The 25,648-nt window shown below is 48.8% G+C and overlaps 1 protein-coding gene across 2 annotated transcripts in view; it reads left to right on the top strand.

Annotated features, from left to right (window-relative positions):
- The first annotated feature begins 975 nt into the window (after positions 1-975).
- The window catches only part of acvr2ba (activin A receptor type 2Ba), a 30,663-nt gene continuing 5,990 nt past the window's right edge, over positions 976-25,648 (top strand). Inside the window, exons 1-3 of one of the 2 annotated variants that reach the window (XM_084461026.1) lie at positions 976-1,193; positions 23,519-23,726; positions 25,460-25,563. In XM_084461026.1, coding sequence (XP_084317152.1) covers positions 1,142-1,193; positions 23,519-23,726; positions 25,460-25,563 — 364 coding nt within the window. In that variant the 5' untranslated portion in view covers positions 976-1,141. Of the gene's footprint in view, positions 1,194-23,518; positions 23,727-25,459; positions 25,570-25,648 lie in introns of both variants that reach the window. The other variant, XM_084461025.1, reaches the window with a different exon arrangement.

Here is a 25,648-nt window from a genome sequence, read left to right as displayed (position 1 = left end):
TACTATTATATAATTTAATTGATGACTACTTTCCCTGTATAAATCAGGCTTACAGAGACACAGTTCTTCAGGATATCTGAGGAGATTAATGTTTTACTGGGCCAGATCCATAATCAGGGTGATTAGTGTTTGGACATACTCCAGTAATTAGACAAAATAAAAACATTGAAACAAGTTGTTACATAACACATGCTTTAGGCAGACAGACAGACAGATAGACAAGAAGAAAGACAGGCAGACAGACAGACATACCTACAGACAGACAGACAGACAGACAGACAGACAGACAGACAGACAGAGGGCAGATAAAATAAGATATGACTATAGGCTAATAAAATGCAATTACAACATATTCTTAAATATTTCAGTTTAGAGCATGAGTAGAAGAAACACAAAAAACATAATTTATTAAAATACACTCAAATATTTGTATTTGTTTAATACTGCATTGTGCGCCAGCATGCCAACGACTAATAAATATCCCAAGCCTATGTTATGAGCTATGTGGTCCTCTTGTTAATAAAACATATATCCGAAAGAAAATAATCCCTATTTATTTCCTTTCCTTCAGTCGGCTATGTTCTACAACCTAAAATGTTTTGACAGCTACCCGCGGCCAACATAGCTCCGGTCCCCCTCCCCTGTCCAAGCGTCTTTGATTGCATTCCTGTCTTTGTATTTAAACATCCGGGCCTTCCCACCGACTGCGCTTACTGTAGCTACTCCCCTCCAGAAGCCATTTTGGACTCAGTTCAGCTTCTTGCATGTGATTATCGGACCCTGTCCTCGGCGAGCGGCAGTTGTAAAGGTTACGCGCGACGCGGGGAGCGAGAAATTATATGCTTCGTTTTTGAAATTTTCAATTTTATTTTTCCTCGTCGGTTCTACATACAGCAAAAGATCTGTCCGCTCCAAATGGATTTGTTTATATGTAAAACTTATTTTTAGCCCGTGCAATTTTGTTGCATTGGGGGCTGTAGCCTACACACAAAAGCTACGGGCAAGCAACTCTCGCTGCGGTGGACATTGTAGGCCCTCAGTCCTCCTCGTTCAGTTGTGCCGATCATCTTTATAAATGTTCGCGAAGGAAAAGAGATTGAAAAGGAGAAAATCTGGTGTGTTTCTTTTTAATTAAAGGAATATGTTTGCTTCCTGGCTGACTTCTGCACTTCTTCTGGGAACTTTCTGTGCAGGTGAGTGGCTATTTATCTATGTATTCAGCTGGAATAGTCAGACAGGGCAGTAGTAGAATGTAGGCTGTCCAATGTGGATTGGAAGTGAGATCACAAATCTCCTGCAGATGAATGAGGGATATTGCAAAGCTCGTACCAAACTACAGCATGTAGTAGTCTATTGATACTTAGTTATTTTTTCATGTGGTTTTATGCATACCCCAGTGGCAGCTGAACAGTGATGTGACAAATTATTTGCTTTGCTCTTTATTTTTATTCTCTTCTGAGAAAGCTTTGCCTTTGTATGAGTGTTGCAGCACGTTCTCTCGCCTATGGATCACCAGCTATCAACTTAGAACGATCCGACCTATCTGTGGCACTATTATAATGTTTAGTGGTGAACGGATAGGATGCATGTATGCTTACGTTTGGATACTTGCCGAGCTCAGGCTACCGTATCAGGCTGAAATATGAATGAAGAGAATGAAGACCTGGTCATGTGGCCTTCGGGGCGAAGATATTTCTAGTAGTAAGGTGTGGAGCTTTAACAGAAAACGCACGAGATTTTGAATTATTTGTGTGTTCGTGTGTGTGGACGTTCACGTCAAATACAACATTAATGAATATGACTCATTATTATGCAAAATAAACGATTTAAGATCATGTTGACGGTCGCTAATGGTTATAACGTTTAGCAGGGATCTCCGAGGCGATAAATGCACGTTATTTTTGTATCAAATTGGTCGGCTATGATAGGCTACGCGTTATCTCCCGACCTGCCCACGCTGTGTTGTTTCAATTACATTATTAGTAGGCAACTAGACATAGGATGGGTTTTAAAATGTAAACAGGCAGCAATTAATTCTGGAATGTGCTCTTACTCGCTTATCCGGAGTATTTGTTGTCATTCATTAAGAGGTTTCTCGGCTTAATTAAATGTCATGACTATTGATCAGATTATCGAGATGTGAAGTCTATAAGCCTACAAGGATAAACATGATGATAGGTCTGTCTTGTTTGAGACGGATAGTTTGTGTATTTGCTGCTTTGTGTATCCAGTTCCCTCCTTGTTTGGGAGACTTGGGGGAGGGGTGTGTTAGGAGGGAGGGGGTGGGGGTGCCCTCGGTCCTATTGTGTATGTTTTCGCTCTGTTGGAGTGAAATTTCAGTTTGTCAGCTTTAAATGGTTATTTACCTAATAGTAGAACAGCGGCATGGGAAGTTGTAGATGTGTTAACTAGCCATCTGTCTGTCACTTCTCCACATATCTATTGTTTACAATGTGAAAAAGACACCTTCTGGTTCAAGTAAGCAGAACTGTAACAACGTTTGGCGTCACTACCTCTGCTCATTTTGACATGTAGCCAGGATTGCTATAATCATCATTCCACTTCAGCATAAGAAGCCATGCGAGCCTCCCATAACATCCGTTGTGTCATGAAGGAGGTTAGCTCGAGCTCTGAGCCAACTGGTGATGTCATGGTGTGGTTGTCTTGGCTGCTAAGTCCCTGGATTGGAGACGGAAGACGGGAGCTACCGCACACACACACACACTCTCACCTCCCTTCCTCCCTCCCTCTAATGGAGAGTAGGCGTCCATGCCTATGTTGGTCTGGTAGACACCCACTACACTCCATGTTCTATATCTCTATAGAATATACAGGGTTCTTGTAACTGTGGCCATGCTGTTATCATAACCCACACACACACTCCTCATACGATCCACTCTTCGTACTATCGGGCGGTACTAGCCTATCCTCTCCGTACTCACTCTCTTTCTCCCTCTTATCTCTGTATTCTCTCTCTCTTTTCCCGTATCCAGCTCTCTCTCTCCTCTCCTTCTCTCTCTCTGCCCCCTCCCTCTCTCCCTAGCCAGTGTGCAGTGGTGTAGGAGGGTCAGGGTTTGTTGGCGTATCTCCTCCACAGTCCAGCCTTAGCCCTGTACCGAGACGCTGCCTCCCCTTGCGGCCATTGGTTTTGCCCACCCAGCCGTGAGCGTGTTAGCGTGCGTGTGTGTGCGCGCACGCGTGTGTGTGGTGTGAGAGGAGGACATATTGGAATGCTGTTATTTCAGGACTCTCATCACAGAAGCGTCACTGAATCAGCTCTCTGTGTGTGTGTGTGTTTGTGCGCACGTGTGTGTGTGCGCTTTTGCCGTGCAGGATTTTCAAAGGTTTGGCCACATGGTGTTGTGGAGTGGGGTGGGGTATGGGAGGGGTGCACTGTGTGCTGACTGTGCTGACTGGTTGACTGACTGACTGACTGACTGACACACATCAGCACCTGGCTCTCACTATAGAGTGCTTCCTAACACACAGTCCTCTGAATCACACTAGGTAGGGCTCTACAGCAGTGGGGACTGAGGCAGGGAGGGGGGAGGGGGGGAGGGATGGGGGGAGACTGGAGGAGGGGTCGCCTGGAACAGGAGCAGAGATTTAAAGGGACAGGTTGTATTTTCCCTCCTCCTCCTGAAGACTGGTGGAGCTTCATGACATCGAGCCTCCTCCTCCTCCGGAGGTCACAAGGTCAGATCCTGCAAGGTGATGAGGATGGTTTGATGCTCTCCTGGAGATCTTTAGATGTAGAGTAGAAGAGGACCATCCCTGCTGTGCTGGAGAGAGCTCTGCGCTGCTCCCACTGTGTTCCCTTCCTCAGGATCCCCAAGGGGTCCAGAATAGACTCCTCCCAGCCAGAATAAACTCCTCCCAGACAGAATAGACCCCTCCCACCCAGAACATACTCCTCCCAGCCAGAATAGACTCCTCCCAGCCAGAATAAACTCCTCCCAGACAGAATAGACTCCTCCCATGCAGAATAGACCCCTCCCACCCAGAACATACTCCTCCCAGCCAGAATAGACTCCTCCCAGCCAGAATAGACTCCTCCCAGTCAGGACAGACCCCTTAAAGAGTTTATCCTGAAAAGAAATGTATTTATTTCATCACACCTGTACATATCCAGGAGAACCTTTTGAGGGTTTTTTTGTGAGAAGGTGAATGAAACACCTCTAGAATGCTAGTCATCAGAGACCAGAGTGAGGCTCTGTCTGCTACACTCTCTATCTCTCTGTGTGTCTCTCTCAATCTCTGTCTCTTTCTCTCCCAATCTCTGTTTCTCTCTATACAGTATATATCTCTGTCTCTCTCTCTTTTTTTTCTCCCTCTCTCTAACCCAGCTTGTGGCTCTGCCCAGCTGTGCTTGTCCACAAGCAGAGAGTCACATGTTGTGGCGGGGAGGGGGGGGGGGCGCCTGACATTGTTCAGTTCCAGGAATCTCTTTTTAGGATCTGATCAGCGAGCAAGATCCCTGCAGTTTTACCGTCCCAACGTGAGTTGTCATGTTATATAGAACCATGTTGGTGGGAAATGTTGTGAACAACGGAACAATAATCGGCATGCTCTGATGATAGCGTTGTCAACTGGCGCTAGCAGAGGGGTTCACTCCACGTTGTTTGTTTTTCTGGTCGTCTGGAGGTTTATCTAATAATCTGGCTTTCTCTCTCTGGGTTTTTCCTGCATAGAGGGTATTTTGGCCCCCCAAAGACATTTTAGCCAGAGCCAAAGGAAAATCACCAGTGGCAAAATGCTAAAAATTGAGAATAAAAATTTAAATCCTCTCCAAATGTGTTTGATAGCTTGTATCAAGTGCAGCCCATCCCTCTTTCTTGCATTGTCCTTGGTTTGGACCACTAGTAATCAAGATAATTAATAGACAGGTTATCAGTATCTTCAATATTTTGGCTTCATATCCATTTTGTGTCATGTCGGGAGATTTCCTGTGACTGTGAAAAGTGAGCTCAGTCAGAACGACAGCAAAGAATATAGGCTTATACATGCTGGTAGACTACTCGGCATAAAACAGAGGTTTCCCCCCAAAATTGTGTGCGCATCACCCCCCAAAGACCCATTCTGAGCCAGGAAAAAAACTGTCTCTTTCCCTCTCTTCCTGTCTCTCTCCTCCAGTGGCGTGTCTAGAGTATGTGAGGATGTGGTCAGATTCCAGAGTATGTTACACACCACAGAAATGTATACAACATCACCACAACCACCAACACCACTGCCATTACATGTTCACTGTGTGTGTGTGTGTGTGCGCGCGCTTAGGGAACATAATTGGTCGGTTGTTGGAGACCACAGTGGTTTGGCAGGAGACTGAGACCTTCCTTCCTCCCTGCAGTAGCGTACAGCGGTAACACTGTGACTGGCCCTACTAGTACCATGCTGCACTCAGACTCTGCATGTCCCCTCTGGTATAGTGGTAGAGGCTTGGGTAATGGGTGACCTGGGTTTGATCCCCGCGGGGCACCTGCTGTAGTGTGGCCTATAGCCTCATCTTATCCTGAGGACACACACACACACACAGCCCTGTTAGTATCCCTGTAATTTCCCGGGTTAGTTATGTGCCCCACTCTATTAGTTTTTGAGTGCCAGGACAGTGTTTGCATACTGTATGTGAATGAGTGTGTGCGTATGTGAAAGAGTGTGTGTGTGCCTGTGTGTGTGTGTTTGTGTGTGTGCGCGCATGTGTTGGTGCGCATGTGCATTTGTGTGTGTGTGCCTGCATGTGTGTGTGCGTGCGTGTGTGTGCGTGTATTTGTGAGTGTGTGTTTATGTGTGTGTTGGTGTGTGAGTGTGTTTGTGTGTGTGTGTGTGTGTGTGTATGTCATTGCGGTGGTAAAGGTAGAGTGTGTTCTCTGCCCAGGTGAATTGTTTACCCTCTATGATGACTGTTATCTGTCTGCTGCATAGGAGGAATACTCTCCTCAAACAGTTATACACTGGGTCCTCCTATCTGGCCTGGCTGCCTCACACACACACCCCCACACACAAACACTATCTTGTGTACATTGCTGTGGGCTGGGATTAGTAAAGTGTGTTTGTTGTTTGTTTAGCTGGAGAGGCAATGTGTGGTGTTTAACGGAACAATAACGAATTTCCAGTGGTGGGTGGCTGGTGAGATGAGTCTAACACAAATACATACACACACAGGTGGATGGACCGCGTCTAACATCTCTACTGTCCTTCTATAACTCTAGAGTTTCTGATTGGTAGCTTCGTGAGACCATCCTGATCTCACGAGGTCACATTAAGTTTGTCTCTGCAGATCAGTCCGGGCTTCCCCCTCTCAAACATCTCAAACAATTATTGTGGGCGTAACAAAATAAAACTTTTCAGATCCCCGTCAGAAGAACGGTGAAAGCGTCTTTTCCACCAAGAAACCCTGCTAGTGCATACTCTTGTTCTTGTTTAATTGTTATTGAGTCTATTTTGGCCATAACCTTACTGATGGCTGTGTTTATTCTACTAGCGTTAACGTTACCACTCGTTGCATTGGGAGATGTCATTAGCCTACTGTTTTGCCAATGTCCTGTATTTCACGTCATCAACTACAGGAACCAATCAGGGGCCTATGTTCCACTGGGGCAGAACAGCAGTCAGAACACGGTCCCCGGTTGGCCCGGTCACAACGTAATCGGAGAATAATCGCTCGAGGTAGGGGGAAATCCAGACTGATCTGCAGAGGGAAACTGAATGTGAATTTGCGAGATCCAGATGTTCTTACGAGGTCATCCGTTTGGGCGTGTCTGGTTCTGATTGGACTGTCGCTCTGGATCTAATTGGACTGTTTCCCTCCGTCCCCCCAGAGGACGTTCTGATGAAGACGTATTGCCCAGGAGGGTCATCTCGTCTCAGTTCTACCTCTGGCTGAGAGCAGATGTTATGTCTCGGATCTCCCATCTCCGGCACGGCGGAAGTGTCACCTTAGCGGTGACCTCATCCCGCGTAGACCCGCAGATGGTTAGAGCGGAGCCATTACCATATAGCTGCTGTCTCCAGTGCTCCCAGTGCTCCCAGTCTGGGGCTGCCTGAGCAGACAGACACACACACACACACACCACCATTGCTGCAGCTTCTGTCTGAATACCAGGCCTCCCAGCCAGTCACCATTCTCTCCTCGTCCTCCCCTCCTCCCCCTCTCCCTCCCTCCAGCCGGTCAGTCCGTCTCAGAGCCGTGAAGGAATGGAGGGAGGAGAGAGAGAGAGAGGAAAGGGGGGGGGGGGGTGCAGACTGCAGAGTTCCTTTCAGCGTGGGATTGATGACTCTCACACTGCCTCTCCCTCTCTCTCTCTCTCTCTCTCTCTCTCCCAGAGGACCTCCTCCCTCTTTTCTCCTCTCCCAGGGTCTCCCCTCCTCCTCCTCCCCCAGGCCTTTCCCCCGCAGAGGCCATTTGTCTAGAGTGGGGGGCCCCTGTCTGGAGTGTGTGTGTGTGTGTGGGAGGTGTGGGGGGAGTCCCTTCTGTCTGGGCCCCTGTAGAGTGCCCCCCCCCCCCAGGACCCCCCCTCTGATATCCATCTGTGCAGAGAGGTGTGAGGCTGAGATGGGGGGGCTGGTCATTGACCCCCCTCTGAGAGTAGCAGGATATTGACCCCTCCCCCACCCCCAGTGTTGTGACTCCCGTCAGCAGAGACATCTTGAGCACAGAGAAGCTCTCTGATCCAGGAGAGTGCTCAGCAGGAAGGGGAAAGGCGGGGCAGTGGATTGTTCGGTAGTCGTTCAGAGTGTGTGCACGTGTGTGCGCGTGTGTGCGCGCGTGTGTGTGTGTGTGTGTGTGTGTGTGTGAGATTGTTTAGGTGGTTTGGTGGTTTGATGTTGGGCTGTTTTTTCTAGTCTGACTGAGCTGGGGCAGACTGAGAGATGGAGGGATAGAGAGAGGGAGAGGTGGAGGGATGGAGAAAGGGAGAGGTGGAGGGATTGAGAGAGAGGGATAGAGAGGTGGAGGGATGGAGAGAGATGGGGACAGATGTATAGTGGTTTGGTGTGTAGAGATGTAGATGAGATCATCTCTTGTCCCCTGTGCTGGGACAGATGTCCGTGTGTCCGTATGTGTGTCGGTGTGTGTGTGTGTGTGTCGGTGTGTGTGTGTCGGTGTGTGTGTGTCCGTGTGTGTGTGTACGCGTGTGTGTACGTGTGCGCGCGTGTGTGCAGTCTGGTTTCCTCGTTCTCCATATGGAGACATGCTCTGGCTAATATTGACTCCTAGTCCACAGTCCCAGCTGTCACACATGGTTATGTGTGTGTGTGTTCATGTGTGTGTCTGTGTGTTCTATTGAGATGTGACTGAAGTGTCAGAGAAGGGCATGGGGATCTGTGTGTGTGTGTGTGTGTGGACAGTTTTGTGGCTCTTCTCCCAGCCCACAGAGGACTAATGGTGTGGATGAGAAAGAGAGAGAAGGAGAGATTATGAAAGATGGAGAGAGGATAGAGAGAACAGAGAAAGAGGGGAATGTGTCAGAGTCTGAGAGATTGAGAGAGAAAGTCAAGAGGGAGTCAGAGAACTACATTTATTCTTCTTCATATCTTTGTTCAGAATTGTATATTTTGTCCCTTGTGGTGAATCCCGTTGGCAATATTGTTAACTTTAAAGTCCCACTGAAACGGATGTTTGAGGTCATTAACTCCGTAGTTTGACGTATTTCCGACTCAAACAGGCTATAGGGGCGGGACATAACCTTTAGAGGAATTTGATTGGAAAATTGACAAGTGAGCGGGCTATAACAACTTTAGACAGATTCGATAGACTGATAGCGTTGATTGACGGGTGGATGTCATGAGATTATTGATTGACCTTGCTCTTGCATTGTTGATGTAAACACTTGGGAGATTTTGTTTTACGCTGCACTCACACATATGCGTTGCTATGCTTTGCTTCAACGCTCGACAGTGGGCGGGCTTGACGTTCGCAACAACAACCAATCACATTGTCCAAAATGACTTTTTTAAGCAGTATAGCCTGTCGTGTAGCTAGCACCAGCCAGCGATCTCTCAAAACAAGTCAAGAGGGGGGTATTTTGATAAACTGATTACATTTCGAGAATCTACATAGTTACTTTCTCGCCTGAAAAACTGTTAACATTTTAATAAGTGACATAGTACCCGGCGTACAGCCAAAATTACAACAGTTGAGTAATGGCGGCGGACGAGAGGCATGAACAACCTGTGACATCAGCGGCTCATGAATGAAACCCATTGGCTGACGGCTGCGGTAACGCTTCAAAAGATGAACTTTTCTAAACTCTCAACGCAAGCTACGCGAGCAATGCGACGCAACTGAACCACAACGCAACCACAATTCCGTTCGGCAACGCATGATGCCGCTTCATTCAAAGTGAATGAGAAGTGTCAAAGTTGAAGCCTGAAACGCATACGTGTGAGCGCAGCATTACAGGAAGAAAAACTTAAAAATGAATCTAAGATTACAACGAAACCGATATTTTGTTGGCATATATTGTTAAATAGGTGCACACTGACTAAGGATGTGATCCAAAATAAAAAAAAATATTTTTTTGATTTCATGGTGCCTTTAACATTCATGTCAACAAAGCACACTGCATTGAAATTGAAACAGACAGACAGACAGACAGTGTCAGTGAGGGCATGGGTATTGTGATGGTAAACTCCAGGCCTATAGCCACCAGCTGTGTGTGGCTTGAACAAAGCGTGTCTGCTGCTGCTGCACACACACACGCACACACACACACACACACACACACACACACATACCTACAGAACTGTTGACCAGCACCGAGAGCTCTGGAACCCTGTAGAACACCGGTCAGCACATGAGATCGCCATCACTTCTGGAACAGAGAGAGATCCCCTCTTTCAAAAACATGATAACTTTTCTCAAGCTATCCTGACTTCTCTAAGGTGGTTTCTGGGGGAGGATCTGAGTGTCTGTGACGTCTTTTCAAAAGAAGGCAGCATATGAAGAATAGTCCCGGCTAGGCCTTGTTTAGCTTCCCTAACAAAACAAGAACACTACAGTTTCACAACCTAGCGGGTCTGTCTGCCAGCTAGCGGGTCTGTTAGCCAGCTAGCGGGTCTGTTAGCCATCTAGCGGGTCTGTTAGCCAGCTAGTGGGTCTGGCTGGGGTACCCCCCACCTCCCTGCAACTTTGCCTCACTGGCATGGTGGGGCCCAGTGCATTGTGGGTCAGCTCCATTGTCCCAGGTTCTTTCTGCTGTCAGGGAGGAGGGCAGACAGTGATGGATGGAGTTGGGCGGGGGCTACGTTGCTGACTTGTAGAACGTTTTCTGCAACTGTCCTGTCCTCTCCTCTGCTGGCCGGTCCAGTAGTCGCTGTGGTTATTGTGGTAATAAAGTGTAGTGTAGCGTAGCGTAACGTAGCATAGGGTAGTGTAGTGTAGTGCAACATGGCAAAGTGTGTAGTGTAGCGTAGAATAGTGTGGTGCAGGATAGCAATGCGTAGCATAGCATAGTATACCGGCGTGGTGCTGGCTGGGGTTCTGCTAGTTGCTAAATAGCATTGTGCTGGAGGAGCGCGAGTCTGAATGAGGGGGTGGGCTGAGGGGAGGAGGGAGACGAGAGGGAGGAGGGGAAGCCCTTTTTGGCATCCAGCTGGCAGCCTGCCAATCGCTTGGCTGGGAGAGAGAGTGATAGGGAGGTGGAGAGCAGACTGGAGGAGTGTTTGGAAGTGGCCTCGTAAAAAAAAAAAAGTGAAGAGCCGCTGCTTGTTTTTGCTGGAGATTTTCTCCTTTCTTCTCAGGAGTGTGTTATTCTGAGAAAGGCAGGTGTGTGTGCGTGCGTGTGTGTGCGTGTGTGTGTAAGAGAGATGGAGAGAGAGAATGGACAGCAATGCGGGCCAGCCAGACGAGACATATTCAGAGGTACTGGGTTGTCCACCGGTCTGTAGCCCGAAGGATCATGTGTTTCACAGAGATCCCACTCATTGGCGTTTCCTCTTATCACACCGACACATTTAGACACCGGGATCTGGCGTGTGATTGGCAGTATGGATGGAGTCACCTCATCGGTTCATCATTCAGTAGTAATTTATGTGTCACATATATTAGTCATATGTTCACATGTCTGCTGCCAGCCGTTGAAGCGTGAGCCCCCTCTATCTCCTATCTGCTCTCGTTGTGATGGACAGATAAAAACACAATTTCCTTTGCTTCATGGGAACGGCTCTTAATGTCCACGCTCATCTAGGACTCCATCACTATGATGAATACCCTCGTAATACATCATACCAATAACCTTTAGTACGTAGATATGCCTGGTCTGGCAGATGTGTGCGTGTGTGTGAGAAGAACATTATCATGTAAAATGACCATATCCATATGATTAACCTTCTTTGTCATCATCACACACTGGGGTCAGGGGTGACACACATACACATGCATCACATGCGCGCACGCGCACACACACACACACACACACACACACACACACACACACACACACACACACACACACACACACCCACACAGCCATACAAATGCTGATGAGCTCTGTGTGATTATGGATCTGAATATAGACTGCTTTAATAAGACCTCTTTATGGACCAGAACCCTGGGCTGCTCTGATTGGCCGAGAGAACAACAACAACAGGGCATTCTGGGCTTAGAGGTTATTGTCCTCGGAGGCTCTGAGTCTGTTTATGAATGGATCACTAGAGACACACAGGGATGGTGTTAGTGTATGATATGAGGATCTAACACATGCTTGCGCACACACACACACACACACACACACGCATCCATGGTGATTGTTCCCAGTGTGTCGAGCGTGTGAGAGGTGTGACCCTGTCCTCTCTCTCCCTCTCTCTCTCCCTCTCTCTCTCTCTCTCTCTCTCTGTGTCTGGCCCCTCTGTCTGCCTGCCATTCACACTGAGTAAACACACTGGTCCCCATAGCGATGACTGGACTCTGGGATAGGACAGAGACACGGAGAGGCTCCTCTAGGGGGGAGGGGCTTGTATCTACTCATCACGTAGTCTATTCATAAGTAGAGACAGCGGCATTGTTTAGTTATTCAAGCTCATCAGTTTGATTGGTTGTGTTTCAGTAACAGTACACACAACCTTAGCAGACTAGGTGTTGTTCCATGTGGCAATGGGCTGTCTCGGTTCCTGGTTTTCTGTGTGAAGGACAATTGCTTACCCAGAACTGCCGCTCTCCCACCCAGAACTGCTAAACGGTTCGTCGGGAAACGTCAAAACAGGTGATTCGGAATCGATCCATGACGGGAGTCGAGTCTTTGCCAGAGTCTTTTGGACCGGCTTACAGTAGAAAGCTCTTCCTTCTCCTCTCTCCCCCTCTCTCCTCTCTTCCCTCTCTTTCTCTCTCCCCACTATTCTCCCTTCTCTTCCCCTCCCCTGCCCTCCCCTCTCACCCCACCTCTTCCTCCATACAGTGGGAGACGGGTGTTCATTAATAATGTATTGTATGTGTTGACCTCAGACACGGAGCAGGGCTGTGCTGATAGAAGGGGCAGTGGCCCGGGTTCGTAGACAATGCTCAGTGTTAAGTGTGTTTAAGCTTCAAATGAGCTTCAGCTCTCTCTCTCTCCCTCCCCCCCGTCTCTCTCTATCACTCTTCCAACTCTCCTCCCTTTTCCATCTCTCTACATATCCTCCATCCCTCCTCTACCCCTCCATCCTCCCTCCATCTCTTTATCCCTCTTGTCATCTCTGCTGGCTGTCCAGATGTTGAAATGGTCTCCTAGCATGTCCAGACAGCAGGTGGCTGGGCTGGTGAATAGACTGCGTGTGTGTGTGTGTGTGTGTGTGTGTGTCATCTGTCTGTACGGTCTGTCTATCTGTGTAGGTGTGTTGTGTGTGTGTGTGCCTGTGTGTGTGTCAGTGTCAGGCAACTGATGTAAGACAATACAGTAGTACACTAAGCTGAATAAACTGTTAGTGGCTCTCTTTGACACACACACACACACACACACACACACACACACACACACACACACACACACACACAGTAGCGTGACTGGATGGAAGTAGTGTCAGCGAGGAAGTGGTCCCCTGTCAGGTAGCCTCTGCCAAGACCAACACTAGACGTAGTAGGCTAGCCCTGCCAGGAGTGTGTGTGGCGGGGTGCGTGCGTGCGGGCAGGCGTGTTCTCCTGATGGCCAGGGATCAACATTGCTCCAGAGGGGTGTGTTAGATGGGCGTGTGTGTGTGTGTGTGTGTGTGTGTGTACTTCTCTTTCTCCTGATGGCCAAGGATCCACATTGCTTTAGTGGGTGTGGGCACTGTGTTTGTGTGTGTACGTACACTTGTCTAGCTCCTGACGGCCAGGGATCAACATTGCTTCAGGGGTGTGTGAGGTAGGCGTGGGCCCTGTGTGTGTGTATGTTTTGTGCCCGTGCGTGTGTGTGTGTGTGCCCTGCCCCAGGCTAGCCAGTAGCCAAACAGCTGGGCAGAGTGGAGCAGGAGAAATGGAACCGTGGAGGGAGGGTGGAGAGATGGAGACAGTGAGGGCCTGGAGTGTTGAGTCTTTTTAATGTCTTCCCATGGTCGTAGACAGAGGGAGAGCTAGTCACTTGGAGAGAAGGAGAGAAGGAGAGAAGGAGGAATAGAGGGGAGGACCTCCGGCAGAGTGCCTCTGAGCTGACCCTCTGGACTTCAGCTTGTCGTGTCTTTCAGTAGGGATGTGGAGTCGATGTTTCCACGTCTACTACGCCGCGCTGCTTCTGCTAGTCAGCGCGGAGATACTAGTCAGTTCAACTATTTCAATAATTAGCGCAAAGTTTCCTCACACACGTCAGTCTTGGCTGGACTAAACCTGTCCCCCCGGACGGGACGATCACAGCAGTAACCCTCACAATAAGCGCCTGAGTCCTGTGAGTGGTTTACTAGTAGTCACACCCACCTCCTGTCTGCCTATTTAAGTGTGTGTGTGTGTGTGTGTGTGGGAGAGAGAGACAGAGAGAGAGAGAGAACTAAGATCCTTGTCTACTACAGAGTTATTAATTGAGTCACACAGCTATGTCGGGTCGTAAAACCAGCAAAGTTTAGGAGTACTTTTATTTGAAAGACGATGGGGAAAGTTTCACGTAGGTTGCGTCCGATGAAACTGGCATATTTAAACATTCGACTGGATCGATGAGAAAACGCATCCATTTAAAAACACCTTGACTTGAACCTCCACGGAGCTTTACGCCCCGGAGAGACTGCTACTACTGCAAAAGCTAACGTGGTGCTGCCAGCCAAAGGCAAATGTAAATGTACTCATTTGGTTTTTGAAAGACTCGTCGGAAATCTGTGTAACAATAACAACATGCATGTGGCTCAACTCCAACAGCCAGCCTATTCACGCTGGCTTTCAAATGCGCTTCATAGGTTAACTAGCCTAATTGCCAAGTTGAATTCTGAAGGAGGCAGACCGTTAAATTAGCAAAGTAGTTTCTACATTCCAACAAAGGCCTTGTGCTGTTAGTGAGAAATTGTCACCAAGTCCCTACCCCCCCCCCCCCCAGTTTTGCATTGGCAAACAAAAGAAAGAGCAAGTGACTTGAGTTAGCCTACCCTGCGCAACAAGTGCAAATTCACTTTGGATAAAAGCATAAGCTAAATGACTGTAATGTAAATATAATGTAATGCAAATTTCCTGCTGCTCAATGGTTGGGAATCGCTGTTTTAGACTAGTTGTGTAGTCGGTTACAAAATGTGTACACCTCAATGAAAAATAGTCACTGCACACATCCCTTTCTGTCAGTATGGAGAACAGTGCGTAGTGATCGGAATTCAAAAAGACGATCGTAAACAACATAATACCACTACAACCTGCACCTCTATACACAAACAACTACGTTACAACCTACACTCCTATACTCAACTACAACCTTACCCCTATACACAACTACAACCTCACCCCTATACACAACTACAACCTGTACCCCTATACACAACTACAACCTGTACCCCTATACACAACTACAACCTGTACCCCTATACACAACTACAACCTGTACCCCTATACACAACTACAACCTCACCCCTATACACAACTACAACCTGTACCCCTATACACAACACAGCTACAACCTACACCCCTATAAAATACAATTACTCCTCTGCACCCCAACACACAACACAACGACACCCCTGGAACTAGAGATGTGTGGAGATAGTCCTTAATCTGACTATACTGCGCAGCTTCTGCTAGTCATTTAGGAAATACTAGTTGGATAAACTACATATAGACTAATATTTGAACATGGTTAATATTTCTGTTTCTAGTATATGCATCACCTCCTATATTGTCTTAATATAAAACAAGATTTCAGTATCATATCACAAAACAAATGAGAATGTTCTTATTAAACTAGATTTCGGCACAGAGATGCCCGTGCTGAAGCTCGGCAAAAGGCCGAAAACAGCTGTGAGAGTTGTAAACAATGAATGACGTCACCGAGGGTTTCCAAAAATTCGTTTTAAAGCAGCCTCATAAAGTGCAGACAAGAAAAATCGCTATAAACAATGTCAACTGCATTTCGGTGCAGCCTACTACTATTGTGTTGTCCCAGTACTTGTATGCTACGGTGCATTGTTTAATCTAATGTAATCTAGAACGTTGTGGAAGAGAAGGTTTTTGAGTGACAGTAGGCTACAGTTGATTCCATGTCCTGTATATGAAGTAGAAGTATGAAGTAGAAGAAAAAACCAAGCAGCAATTTTTCTGCACTTCCCCGGTCATCAGTTCATAATATTCAGAATCTAAATGTGACTTAATTTAGAAGGAAAGTTCTTCTTCCAAACAGGAGAGCCTTGAGTACATTTTTATTTTATTTTTTACATTAGTCATTTAGCAGATGCTTTTATCCAAAGCGACTAACAATAATTGCATTTAACGTAGGAAAAGCCAATGTACTAGCCTACTACTTGCCAGAACTCACAAGTGCATCTCCTTTCTTAAGGGACTAAGAGCATAATCTAGTGCTGAAGGCAAAGTGCAAGAATAGCAATCTAAAATACAAAAGGTGCTTAAGAGGCAGGATCTTTGTAGTGCTTCTTGAAGAGATGAGTTTTGAGCCTGCGATGAGCCTATTGTCAAATTCCTTTTACAATATAAAGGGGATAATGTAACACCTTCAGTTACAATCAGGGGTGTAGTGGTACATACAGAGGTGGGTCAATTCTGTTAAGTGCAGTTTACCCACCGATGATCAGAAAATAGCTTAGTAAACTCTCAGCCTCATTTTAAAGAGGTGGGAAAACCGAGTTTACTCTCCACTACACCCCTGGTTACAATAAACGGAAGGAAGGAAGACAAAGACATGATTCAAAATCAAAAAGTTTACATTTATTAAAATGTTGCTGGAAGGAGCTGCGGAGGGAAGTCAATGGGTTATAGTCATGCAACGATGCCTCGCGATGCAGTTAAAAATCTTTATTGTGTCACGATTCAAATCGGCGCAGATGAAAGAGCATCGCGATGCCCTTCTTTGAACAGCAGAGGGCGCCGGTCTACTTTTGACTGCGTGGAGCGTCTGCGTCATGCGTCACTTATTTCTGACAGAACGAGAAACATGACAGCGGCAAACGTGGATGTATCGAGTGAGTTCGAAATCGAGGATGCGCCCACAAGGTTCAAGTCAGATGTGTGGACGCATTTTGGCTTCCCTGTTTTCAGAAATGAAAAGGGCGAGAAGTTAACAGACAAAACAAAAACAGCATGCAAGTTATAATTTGTCTGCAAGTTCATCTTGTAAAAAAATCGTGAGAAAATCGCATCGTCAACCCTGCATCGTGAATCGCATCGCATGGTGAGTTGAGTGAATCGTTACATGCCTAGGGTTAAGATACTAAGATAACGGTGGAAAGACAGAAGTCAGTCAATTACTTTTCTTTTGTTACAATTGATGATTTGTGACAAGTAGAAAGAGGTATATCAATGGGAGTTGGCCATACATGGCAGATAAACTACAAACCAGATTCCAGAATACACCTGTATAAATACTAACACTATATTCTACACTACTGGGCTATCCCCCCGCCGGAATGGCACCTATGCCGATAACTAAAACCTCTACCATTATCGTCCACAATATGCCAGGAAGTGCTATATAAGCATAGAGATGGCCCATCAGCATCTGGTTTTAGCATAGAGAGAGTTCATCATAGAGATGTAACGGTATGAAAATTTCACATCGCGATTAGAGAGATCAAATTGATCACAGTTATCAGCATTATCACGGTACTGTTAAAATGTGCTGAACATGTTCAAAAACTACTGATACACACACTGAAATTGTTTCACCAAGTTTTATATTGAAAACAAATTCGCAGTACTGCACTTTTTGTTTGTGTAAATATTAAAATAATGCGTCTGGGAGACTAGTTTTGGTTGATGCTGGACAGTATTTACAGTGAGTTTTTCAAAGCATAGTAATCAAGCACGGTTTTAGTGATCATTTTATCGCGATAAATGTAATCACATTTTATCGCGGTTTATCACTAAACCGGTTATCGTTACATCCCTAGTTCATCACCATAGCCTGCATTGTGAAGGAATGGACTTGTAGTCGTCCATTGTTGCCCAAATGCCTACAGACTGCACTATAAACATCAAAGTATCTAAAACAGTATATGACATACCTTCATGTATTTCTCTTCTAAAACCTGGTAGGGGGCTGCACAGGTTTTAGGAACGAGTTTCCAAATTGTTGACACTCGAACTGGTAAGGCTCTTGGAGCTTTCCCCTGTTAACAAGCACATAGCACAAGTTTAAGCACTTTATTCCAAATCCTTGCGCTTATCAAACCATAAAAAACATAATACACCAACTGAAAATGCTGTAACGTTAATGTAACTAAATCTTTAACTTACCTGTTGCCAAGTGCAGTCATCATTCACCTACCACCGCGGTAGTTTGTGGTTTTGCCTCTGGATGAGTGGACTGACTAGTTCCTTCAACTCGTGGAGCTGATCAGGAAAGAGCAGTGATTTTTTTTTACATCGGATATTTCATTTATCTCTAGCTCTTATCACAAGTTGAAGTTCATTGATTGTCGCTTTAAGATCCATGCATGCTTTCACCAATTTCGTGCCTATGCCTCTTCTGTTCTACAACACAAGGAGCCAGGGCTGAGAACGACAGTGCTAATGTCAATTTATCAGACCTCTTCAATTTACATAAGTAGACATCTGGCTATGTTGCGCAATACCTGCTCCGTGTTGCGCAAAAAATCAATACCTGCTCAGAGAGTGAGAGACGGATATCTCTTCTTATAATTAGGAATAGCAAAAATGCTTCTTAGACCAATAGGCCTATATTAATGATATTGCAAGTTATAAACAGGGTTGTAGAGAAACGCTTATAGCCTATCATAGCTTTTCAAGTTCTTCCGATCCTCTTACTTTTTGCAACAACAAATGCAAATGGGATTCAACACGCCCCCTTAATGTGAACACAAGGGCTTTTTGCATAATCAACCAGTCAATGCGCTTCAGAGTAAAACGAAGCACGTGCATCTGTCTTGCTTCTCTTCACTGTGGCATCAGGATTTTAGGAGATTATAACTTAGTTTTGCAATTAATCCGCGGTCCACATACATGCCGAACCGGTGGGGGGCGATCCATACGGAACACGGATCAAAAGGATCACGGCAACATTCCGTTACACCACTATTAGATAGATAAATAAACTTTATTGCAGACACAGGTCCATATTAAAATGAAAATAAAACTAGTCGTATAGTCGGGTAAGAAAACCACCGTCTAATCGTCAGTGAAAATAGCTACCTGGAATTAACACTGCTGTACTCAACACAACTACACAGCAGTTACACAGCAGAATAGTACTACTACTCCAGAGGGGGCTTCTATGCGCCTGTATGCTTTACCACACGACGTTAGCAGATGTGGATAGGACATCAGCCACATCATCTTAGTCTGGGTTTAGTGTTCGGTGTCGAAGCTGGCAGCGTCAGACTGTGTTGAGCTGGCGTTGGGCTGAACTCAGGTGTTGTGTGTCTGTGGAGGCGGGAGAAGAGGAGAGGCTCAGCGGTATTGTGGGTACTAGGTTAAACATCTTTACGTGGCTCAAACCACTCCGCCTGGCCTCAGATCAGAGAAGGGGAGTGATGACAGCGTGGTCTCTCTCCTGTTTCTATCGCCCCCCACTGCTATCTCTGGTTCTAGAGTTAAGAGAGTAGGTCTCGGGCCGTTGATTAACCCAGTCAACAAGCAAGCGGCATGACCTCTGTTCCTCTCTCCTCACCTCACCTCTTCTCCTCTCCTCACCTCACCTCACATGTGAGCGTGTAAACATGTCCTCCACTGTGAGGTAGCCCCATGCCGTTGATTAACCCAGTCAACAAGCAAGCGGCATGACCTCTCCTCCCCTCTCCTGTCCTCCCCTCTCCTTTCCTCACCTCACCTCACATGGAAGTGTGTCCTCCACCTGCCCATCCCCCGTTCTCTCTGGTTCTAGAGTTGAGAGCAGGCCTGTGAGGCAGCCTCAAGCCGTTGACTAACGCAGCCAACAATCCAGTAGCAGGTTAGCATGACTCTCTACCTCTCTCCTCCTCTCACCTCACCTCTCCTCTCACCTCCTCACTTCACATGGAATATCTGTTTGGCATCAAGATTAGCACCTACAAACAGGCTTTTTAAAGGCGGGGCTACCTGGAATAAATGCGGGGCGAATGTGCGATTGACACCTCTCACGTCGCCCGTGGACGAGTACGGCTTCCTGTTGGTTTTCCGGCGCGTCACGTTCGACATCACGAGTGTGCTGGAAAGGGGTGGGTGTTTGAGCGAGTATAGTGGCTTGTGAGAACGCCTGGACTAGGCTACGTTCGGTTAGCCTGGAAGCCAGACTTCCTACCCCCCACCCCCCAAAAAAAGCTGCCCAGAACGATTTCAATGAGCTGGTCTACTTGCCTTTAGCTACTCCTTCGGCCAGTGTAACAAAACGTTTTCCAAATCCAGTCGGAAGACCGGTGTAAACATTTTGTCATTTCTGGAAATTGTTCTGGATGTTTGGAAGTCCAGACTGAATCGCGAAAGCTTCTCTTTTTTTTTGGGGGGTGGGGGGGGGGGGGGGGGGGGCCTGGTCTGACTTCCAGGAAAACGTTTAGCGGTGTTTGACGGCTAAAGTTTAAAATAGGCTTTATAAAACCGAATTGGAACCCCTTTGTGATAGTGAAAGTAGCTTGTCACCCTCATACAAGCCTACGCATGACAGAGAGATGGCCTCCCACATGATTCAGAATACTTAGCAATCTACAAGTAGCAGGAGGCTAAAGTTTCTCATGAGGCCGACAAGGAAGGTGATATGACTGTGTACTATGCAATTTGCCTCCGCCTCTGCACACTTAACTTCAGCAAGCATTATAATCTCGCCAGAAAAGGGCGAAAATCAGTGTCTACCCAGAGCTCATGTTTACATCACAGACGATAAGAACTGGAGCCGAGAAATACCCGTGCCTACTGCAGAGTTTGAAGACACGGGGCAGATTACTTTTATTTTGAAAAACCGCTATTGACACAACAATGCCTCCGATAGCGGAGACTCAAGTCAGTCAAATGTGTTAGAGGACAGTTTCTTTTTCTCCCTCCTTCCCTTCAGAAGGGTGAGATGACCACAGGTCCACCAGGGTCTGTAGTGTGCTCTGTCAGGGGTCTGTAGTGTGGTCTGTCAGGGGTCTGTAGTGTGCTCTGTCAGGGGTCTGTAGTGTGCTGTCAGGGGTCTGTAGTGTGCTCTGTCAGGGGTCTGTAGTGTGCTCTGTCAGGGGTCTGTAGTGTGGTCTGTCAGGGGTCTGTAGTGTGCTCTGCCAGGGGTCTGTAGTGTGCTCTGTCAGGGGTCTGTAGTGTGGTCTGTCAGGGGTCTGTAGTGTGCTCTGCCAGGGGTCTGTAGTGTGCTGTCAGGTGTCTGTAGTGTGCTCTGTCAGGGGTCTGTAGTGTGCTCTGTCAGGGGTCTGTAGTGTGGTCTGTCAGGGGTCTGTAGTGTGCTCTGTCAGGGGTCTGTAGTGTGCTCTGCCAGGGGTCTGTAGTGTGCTCTGCCAGGGGTCTGTAGTGTGCTCTGTCAGGGGTCTGTAGTGTGGTCTGCCAGGGGTCTGTAGTGTGGTCTGCCAGGGGTCTGTAGTGTGCTCTGCCAGGGGTCTGTAGTGTGCTCTGTCAGGGGTCTGTAGTGTGGTCTGCCAGGGGTCTGTAGTGTGCTCTGCCAGGGGTCTGTAGTGTGCTCTGTCAGGGGTCTGTAGTGTGGTCTGCCAGGGTGCAGCTAGGGATGAGAGGCTGTTAGAAGCAGGGGGAGAGGGACGGAGAGGATGAGGGCGGGGCTACCTCTTTAGGCAGACCAGGGTTTGGCTTTTCATCCGCCAGACCCACTCTTGGCCGTCCGACCACCTCTGGGAGCAGCCCCTCTGTCTCTCTCTGTGTGTGTGTGTGAGAGTGAGGGGTTGAATAGGTCTTTGTTTCGGGGGGGGGGGGGGCAATACTCCCACATACGTTGCCTAGCAACCGTAATGCACAGACTGGCAAGAACATCTGCTGCACCCAACGCTGCCAAATCCGTGTAGTAAAATACACTCCTACACGCACGCACGCACACACACACGCACACAAGCACACACCATTAGATGGCAGGTTCAGTTTCCACTAGTCTCAGTCTCGGAGGCCGATGACCTCATTCTCTGCACGGGTCACAGGCCACATCTGGGATACATCATTCCCCATGCCCCCCCCCCCCCCCCTCCCTCCACCAATCCCCCCCAAAATCCCCACGGGCGGGGGAACCCTTTGAAGTCAAGTAGGGGCAATGAATTCGGGGGCGAGCCCGGCCAAGGAGCTTCTACGTCAGCTGCAGAGCCTGAATGGCCGCCGGTTACGTGAACGATGGATGTCGTTGAGGTGTCTCATGTCGTCCAGGCGTCCCGGGGACAGACCTGTCGTCTGACGGCCCAGTAGGTGCCGTCAGTGACCCTAGGCAGTCACTTGACCTTTACGTCGGCACAGCCGACCAGCCGAGTCCTCCCTTCACTCCGGATTCCGGCGCGCCGGGCAGCAATGTTGGCGACCAAGACGGGAGATTTTGCCTCCAGCAGCCATCGGTGTTTTAGAGGAGGAGTGCTTGGTGGGCGTGGCCTAGTCGCACCCTCCACTGGCCTACGGTAATGTAATACCTCCACACCCCCGTCTCCCCAGCCTCCCTAACCTTGCCCCAGCCCGGAGTCTTTGATGTCCGTGGCCGTGTAGCCGGGGCTGCCCAGGCTGCCATAACAAGTGCTCCCCCTGGAACATGAGCCACTTCTTTGTGTAGAATACTGCAGTCATCATGCTGCTCCTCTCGGCTGCCGCTGCCGCCGCTCACCTGAAACACCCTCTCTCTCTCTCTCTCTCTCTCTCTCTCTCTCTCTCTCTCTCTCTCCCCCCTTCTGTCTTCTCTCGCTCTCTCTCCCTCGGCTGTTCTCTCTCTTTCTCTCTCTCTCTGTCCCTCTGGCTTTTCTCCCTCCTCTTTCTTTCTAATCTTCCTCTCCGCCTGCCTCCCCGCTCTCCCTCACCTCAAAAAACCCTGACTCCGTTCCCCTCGCAGTCTTTCTCCCAATCAATCTCCCTCTCTCGCCGCACGGTCACACCCAGTGCAAACCCTTCTCCTTGAATACATCCTACCCACCCTCTACCGTTCTCCCTCTCCGCACCCCCCCCCCCCCCCCCCCTCCGCGCACACACACACACACACACACACACACACACACACACACACACACACACTCTCTCCTCCTCCCTCTCCCTCGACCCCCCTCCGCTCCCCTGCCTATAAAGGAGCCTGTGGTGCTTCTACCCACGGTGCCATGCAGTGCAGCGTCTCCTTATCATCAAACATTCCCCGCTGCGTCCCCCCTCATTGTACCCTCGCCGTTACTCCTCTCTCCTCTCCATTCCTCCGCCCCCCCCCCCCCCTCACACACACACATCTCTGCGCCCCCCCCTGGCGCATACAGCATCTCTGAATAGGAGCCGGGCTGGTAATTCGACTAAAGACTCTACCGTTGATTCTACTGCAGCTTCTACCGTTGGCTCTACAGCTGATTGGCTGCGTCTTCTATCGTAGACTCCGCGGTTAACTGTCGACACTGCTGTTGACTTTATGCGGCCTCTACTGTCGATTCTACCGCTCACCCTGCCGTTGATTCTACTTTAGACTCGACTGTTAAGTTAGCCGGCTTGAAGGCGTAACAGAATGAACCCTCATTCCGCGTGCGTAGCTTTGAGCACAACATTCCCCACTTGAACAGTGTGCAAAAAGGGGATTTTGACAGCCCGCTAACACACCACTCTAGGCTGGTATATACAAGGTTGCTTTCCTCTCTCTCTCTCGTTCCCTCCCTCTCTGTCTGCCCCTCTCTTTCTCTCTCTTCCTCCCTCCCTCCCTCCCTCCCTCCCGCTCTCCCTCCCTCCCTCCCTCCCTCCCTCCCTCCCTCTCTGAACTGTCTCTGCCTCCGGGGTTTAGGGGGAGCGTAGCTGTTAGCCTTAGCACGCCTGTTGCCGTGACCGTCTCCCCTTTTCTCCCCTCCCCGCCCCCAGGGCCGAGCCGCGGAGAGGTGGACACGCGGGAGTGCTTGTACTACAACGTCAACTATGAGATCGAGAAGACCAACCAGAGCGGCGTGGAGCGCTGTGAGGGGGAGAAGGACAAGCGCTCCCACTGCTACGCCTCCTGGAGGAACAGCTCAGGCACCATCCAGCTGGTGAAGAAGGGCTGCTGGCTGGATGACTTCAACTGCTACGACAGGTGTGTGTGTGCGTGTGCGTGTGCGTGTGCGTGTGCGTGTGTGTGTGTGTGTGTGTGTCCGTGCGTGTCTGTCAGCCCGTCTGTGTGTGTGTGTGTGTGCGTGCCCGATCTCTACAGCGGCTGGTCTGTGGTTGAAAGGGACCAGAGGGATATTAGAGAAGCTTATGCTAGCCAGCTCTCTGTGTTAGTTAGCTGGCTGCTCCAGTGCTCTCTGTGTTAGCTAGCTTCCTCTACTCCTCCTCCTTCCTCCCCCTCTCCTCCTCCCCCTCCCTCACCCTCTACTCCCCCCAATCCTCTCCTCCTCCCCCTCCCTCTACTCCCTCCTCCTCCTCCCCCCCGACCCCCTCATCCTCTACTCCCCCCTCATCCTCTCCTCCTCCCCTCCCCTCCCTCACCCTCTACTCCCTCCTCCTCCCCCCGACCCCCTCACCCTCTACTCCCCCCTCCTCCTCTCCTCCCCCTCCCTCTACTCCCTCCTCCCCCCTCTTCATCCTCTCCTCCTCCGCATAAAGCCCCGTAAAGCGACTCTATCTCTCCGAGCCTGTCAGTGTGAAACTGGGCCGCTTACAGAGACCGATGTTAGAACCAATCCCAAGTCCGCTTACTCTGGAGCTGAGCCAATCCTAGGTCTCCTTACCTCGGGGTCTCACACCTCAAAAGAGCAGATGCTGGTTGCTCCTGGTTACTGGTCTACATTCCACACGTTCGAAACATTCCGCATTGTTGATTGGCAGGTTGAGACCGATGTCTGTGTAAACGACTTGAACTATTTAAACAAGGTTTAGACCGATAATCTAGGCAGCCCATGGACTCACACGTGCACACACACACCATGCACACACGCGCAGTTGATATGAGGATAATTAGACAACCTGTGGGCACGCACACACTCACATACACACAGTTCATATGAGGACAATAATTCTCCTCCACAAGGCCCGGTTTTGGAGTCAGGAATGAGGATGTCTGGGTTTGCAAAGAGAGAGAAACCCCTAGAAAGGAATAGAGAGTGAAAGAGAGAGGAGGAGAGAGCGAGAGAGAGAGGAGGAGAGGGCGAGAGAGGAGGAGAGAGCGAGAGAGAGAGGAGGAGAGAGCGAGAGAGAGAGCGAGAGAGAGAGGAGGAGAGAGAGGAGGAGAGAGAGCGAGAGAGGAGGAGAGCGAGAGGAGTGAGGCAGAGATGGTAGAGAGAGGTCGTGCTAGAGAGATGGAGAGAAAGATGGGAATAAAGAGAGAGAGAGAGCGAAAGGGTGCTACAGCGTGACACTGTCACATTGCTGACGAGGCTGTTCCTCGCGACCCGACCCAACCCCTGCGCCACTCCACCTTCAGCAGAACGCTGGCGACACACACACACACGCACACACACACACACACACGCACACACACACACACACACACACACATACACTAAAAGACCTCCAGGCCTACCCAGAGGACATCAGGACTTAAACCTCGCCGACCAGATAGATAAATGAGTTCTGCTCCCTCAGGGGTCAGAGGTCAGCCGACGTCTGCGGTGGAGATTCTGGACACACAAACAAGATGCCGGAGATGGTGTCAGCGGTCATGATTTTTTAAATTAACCAACTCTCTCTCTCCCACCTTCACTCTCCCTCTCTCTTTTTCTCTCCCCTTCTCTCTGCCTCCTCCCCCTCTCTCTCTCTCTCTCTCTCTCTCTCTCTCTCTCTCTCTCTCTCCCTCCATCGCTCGCTCCCTCCATCTCCACCTCTCAGACAAGAGTGTGTGGCGACAGAAGAGAACCCCCAGGTGTTCTTCTGTTGCTGCGAGGGCAGCTTCTGCAACGAGCGCTTCACACACCTGCCCGACAACGGACCAAGTAAGGGTGTGTGTCTCTGGGTGTGTGTGTGTGTGTGTGTGTGTGTGTGTGTGTGTGTGTGTGTGTGTGTGTGTGTGTGTGTGTG

The sequence above is a fragment of the Borostomias antarcticus genome (genome assembly GCF_949987555.1).
Source record: "Borostomias antarcticus genome assembly, chromosome: 2".
NCBI classification, from domain to species: domain Eukaryota; kingdom Metazoa; phylum Chordata; class Actinopteri; order Stomiiformes; family Stomiidae; genus Borostomias; species Borostomias antarcticus.
The sequence above is the reverse complement of the archived record's forward strand: the minus strand, read 5'-3'. Positions and strand labels throughout refer to the sequence as shown.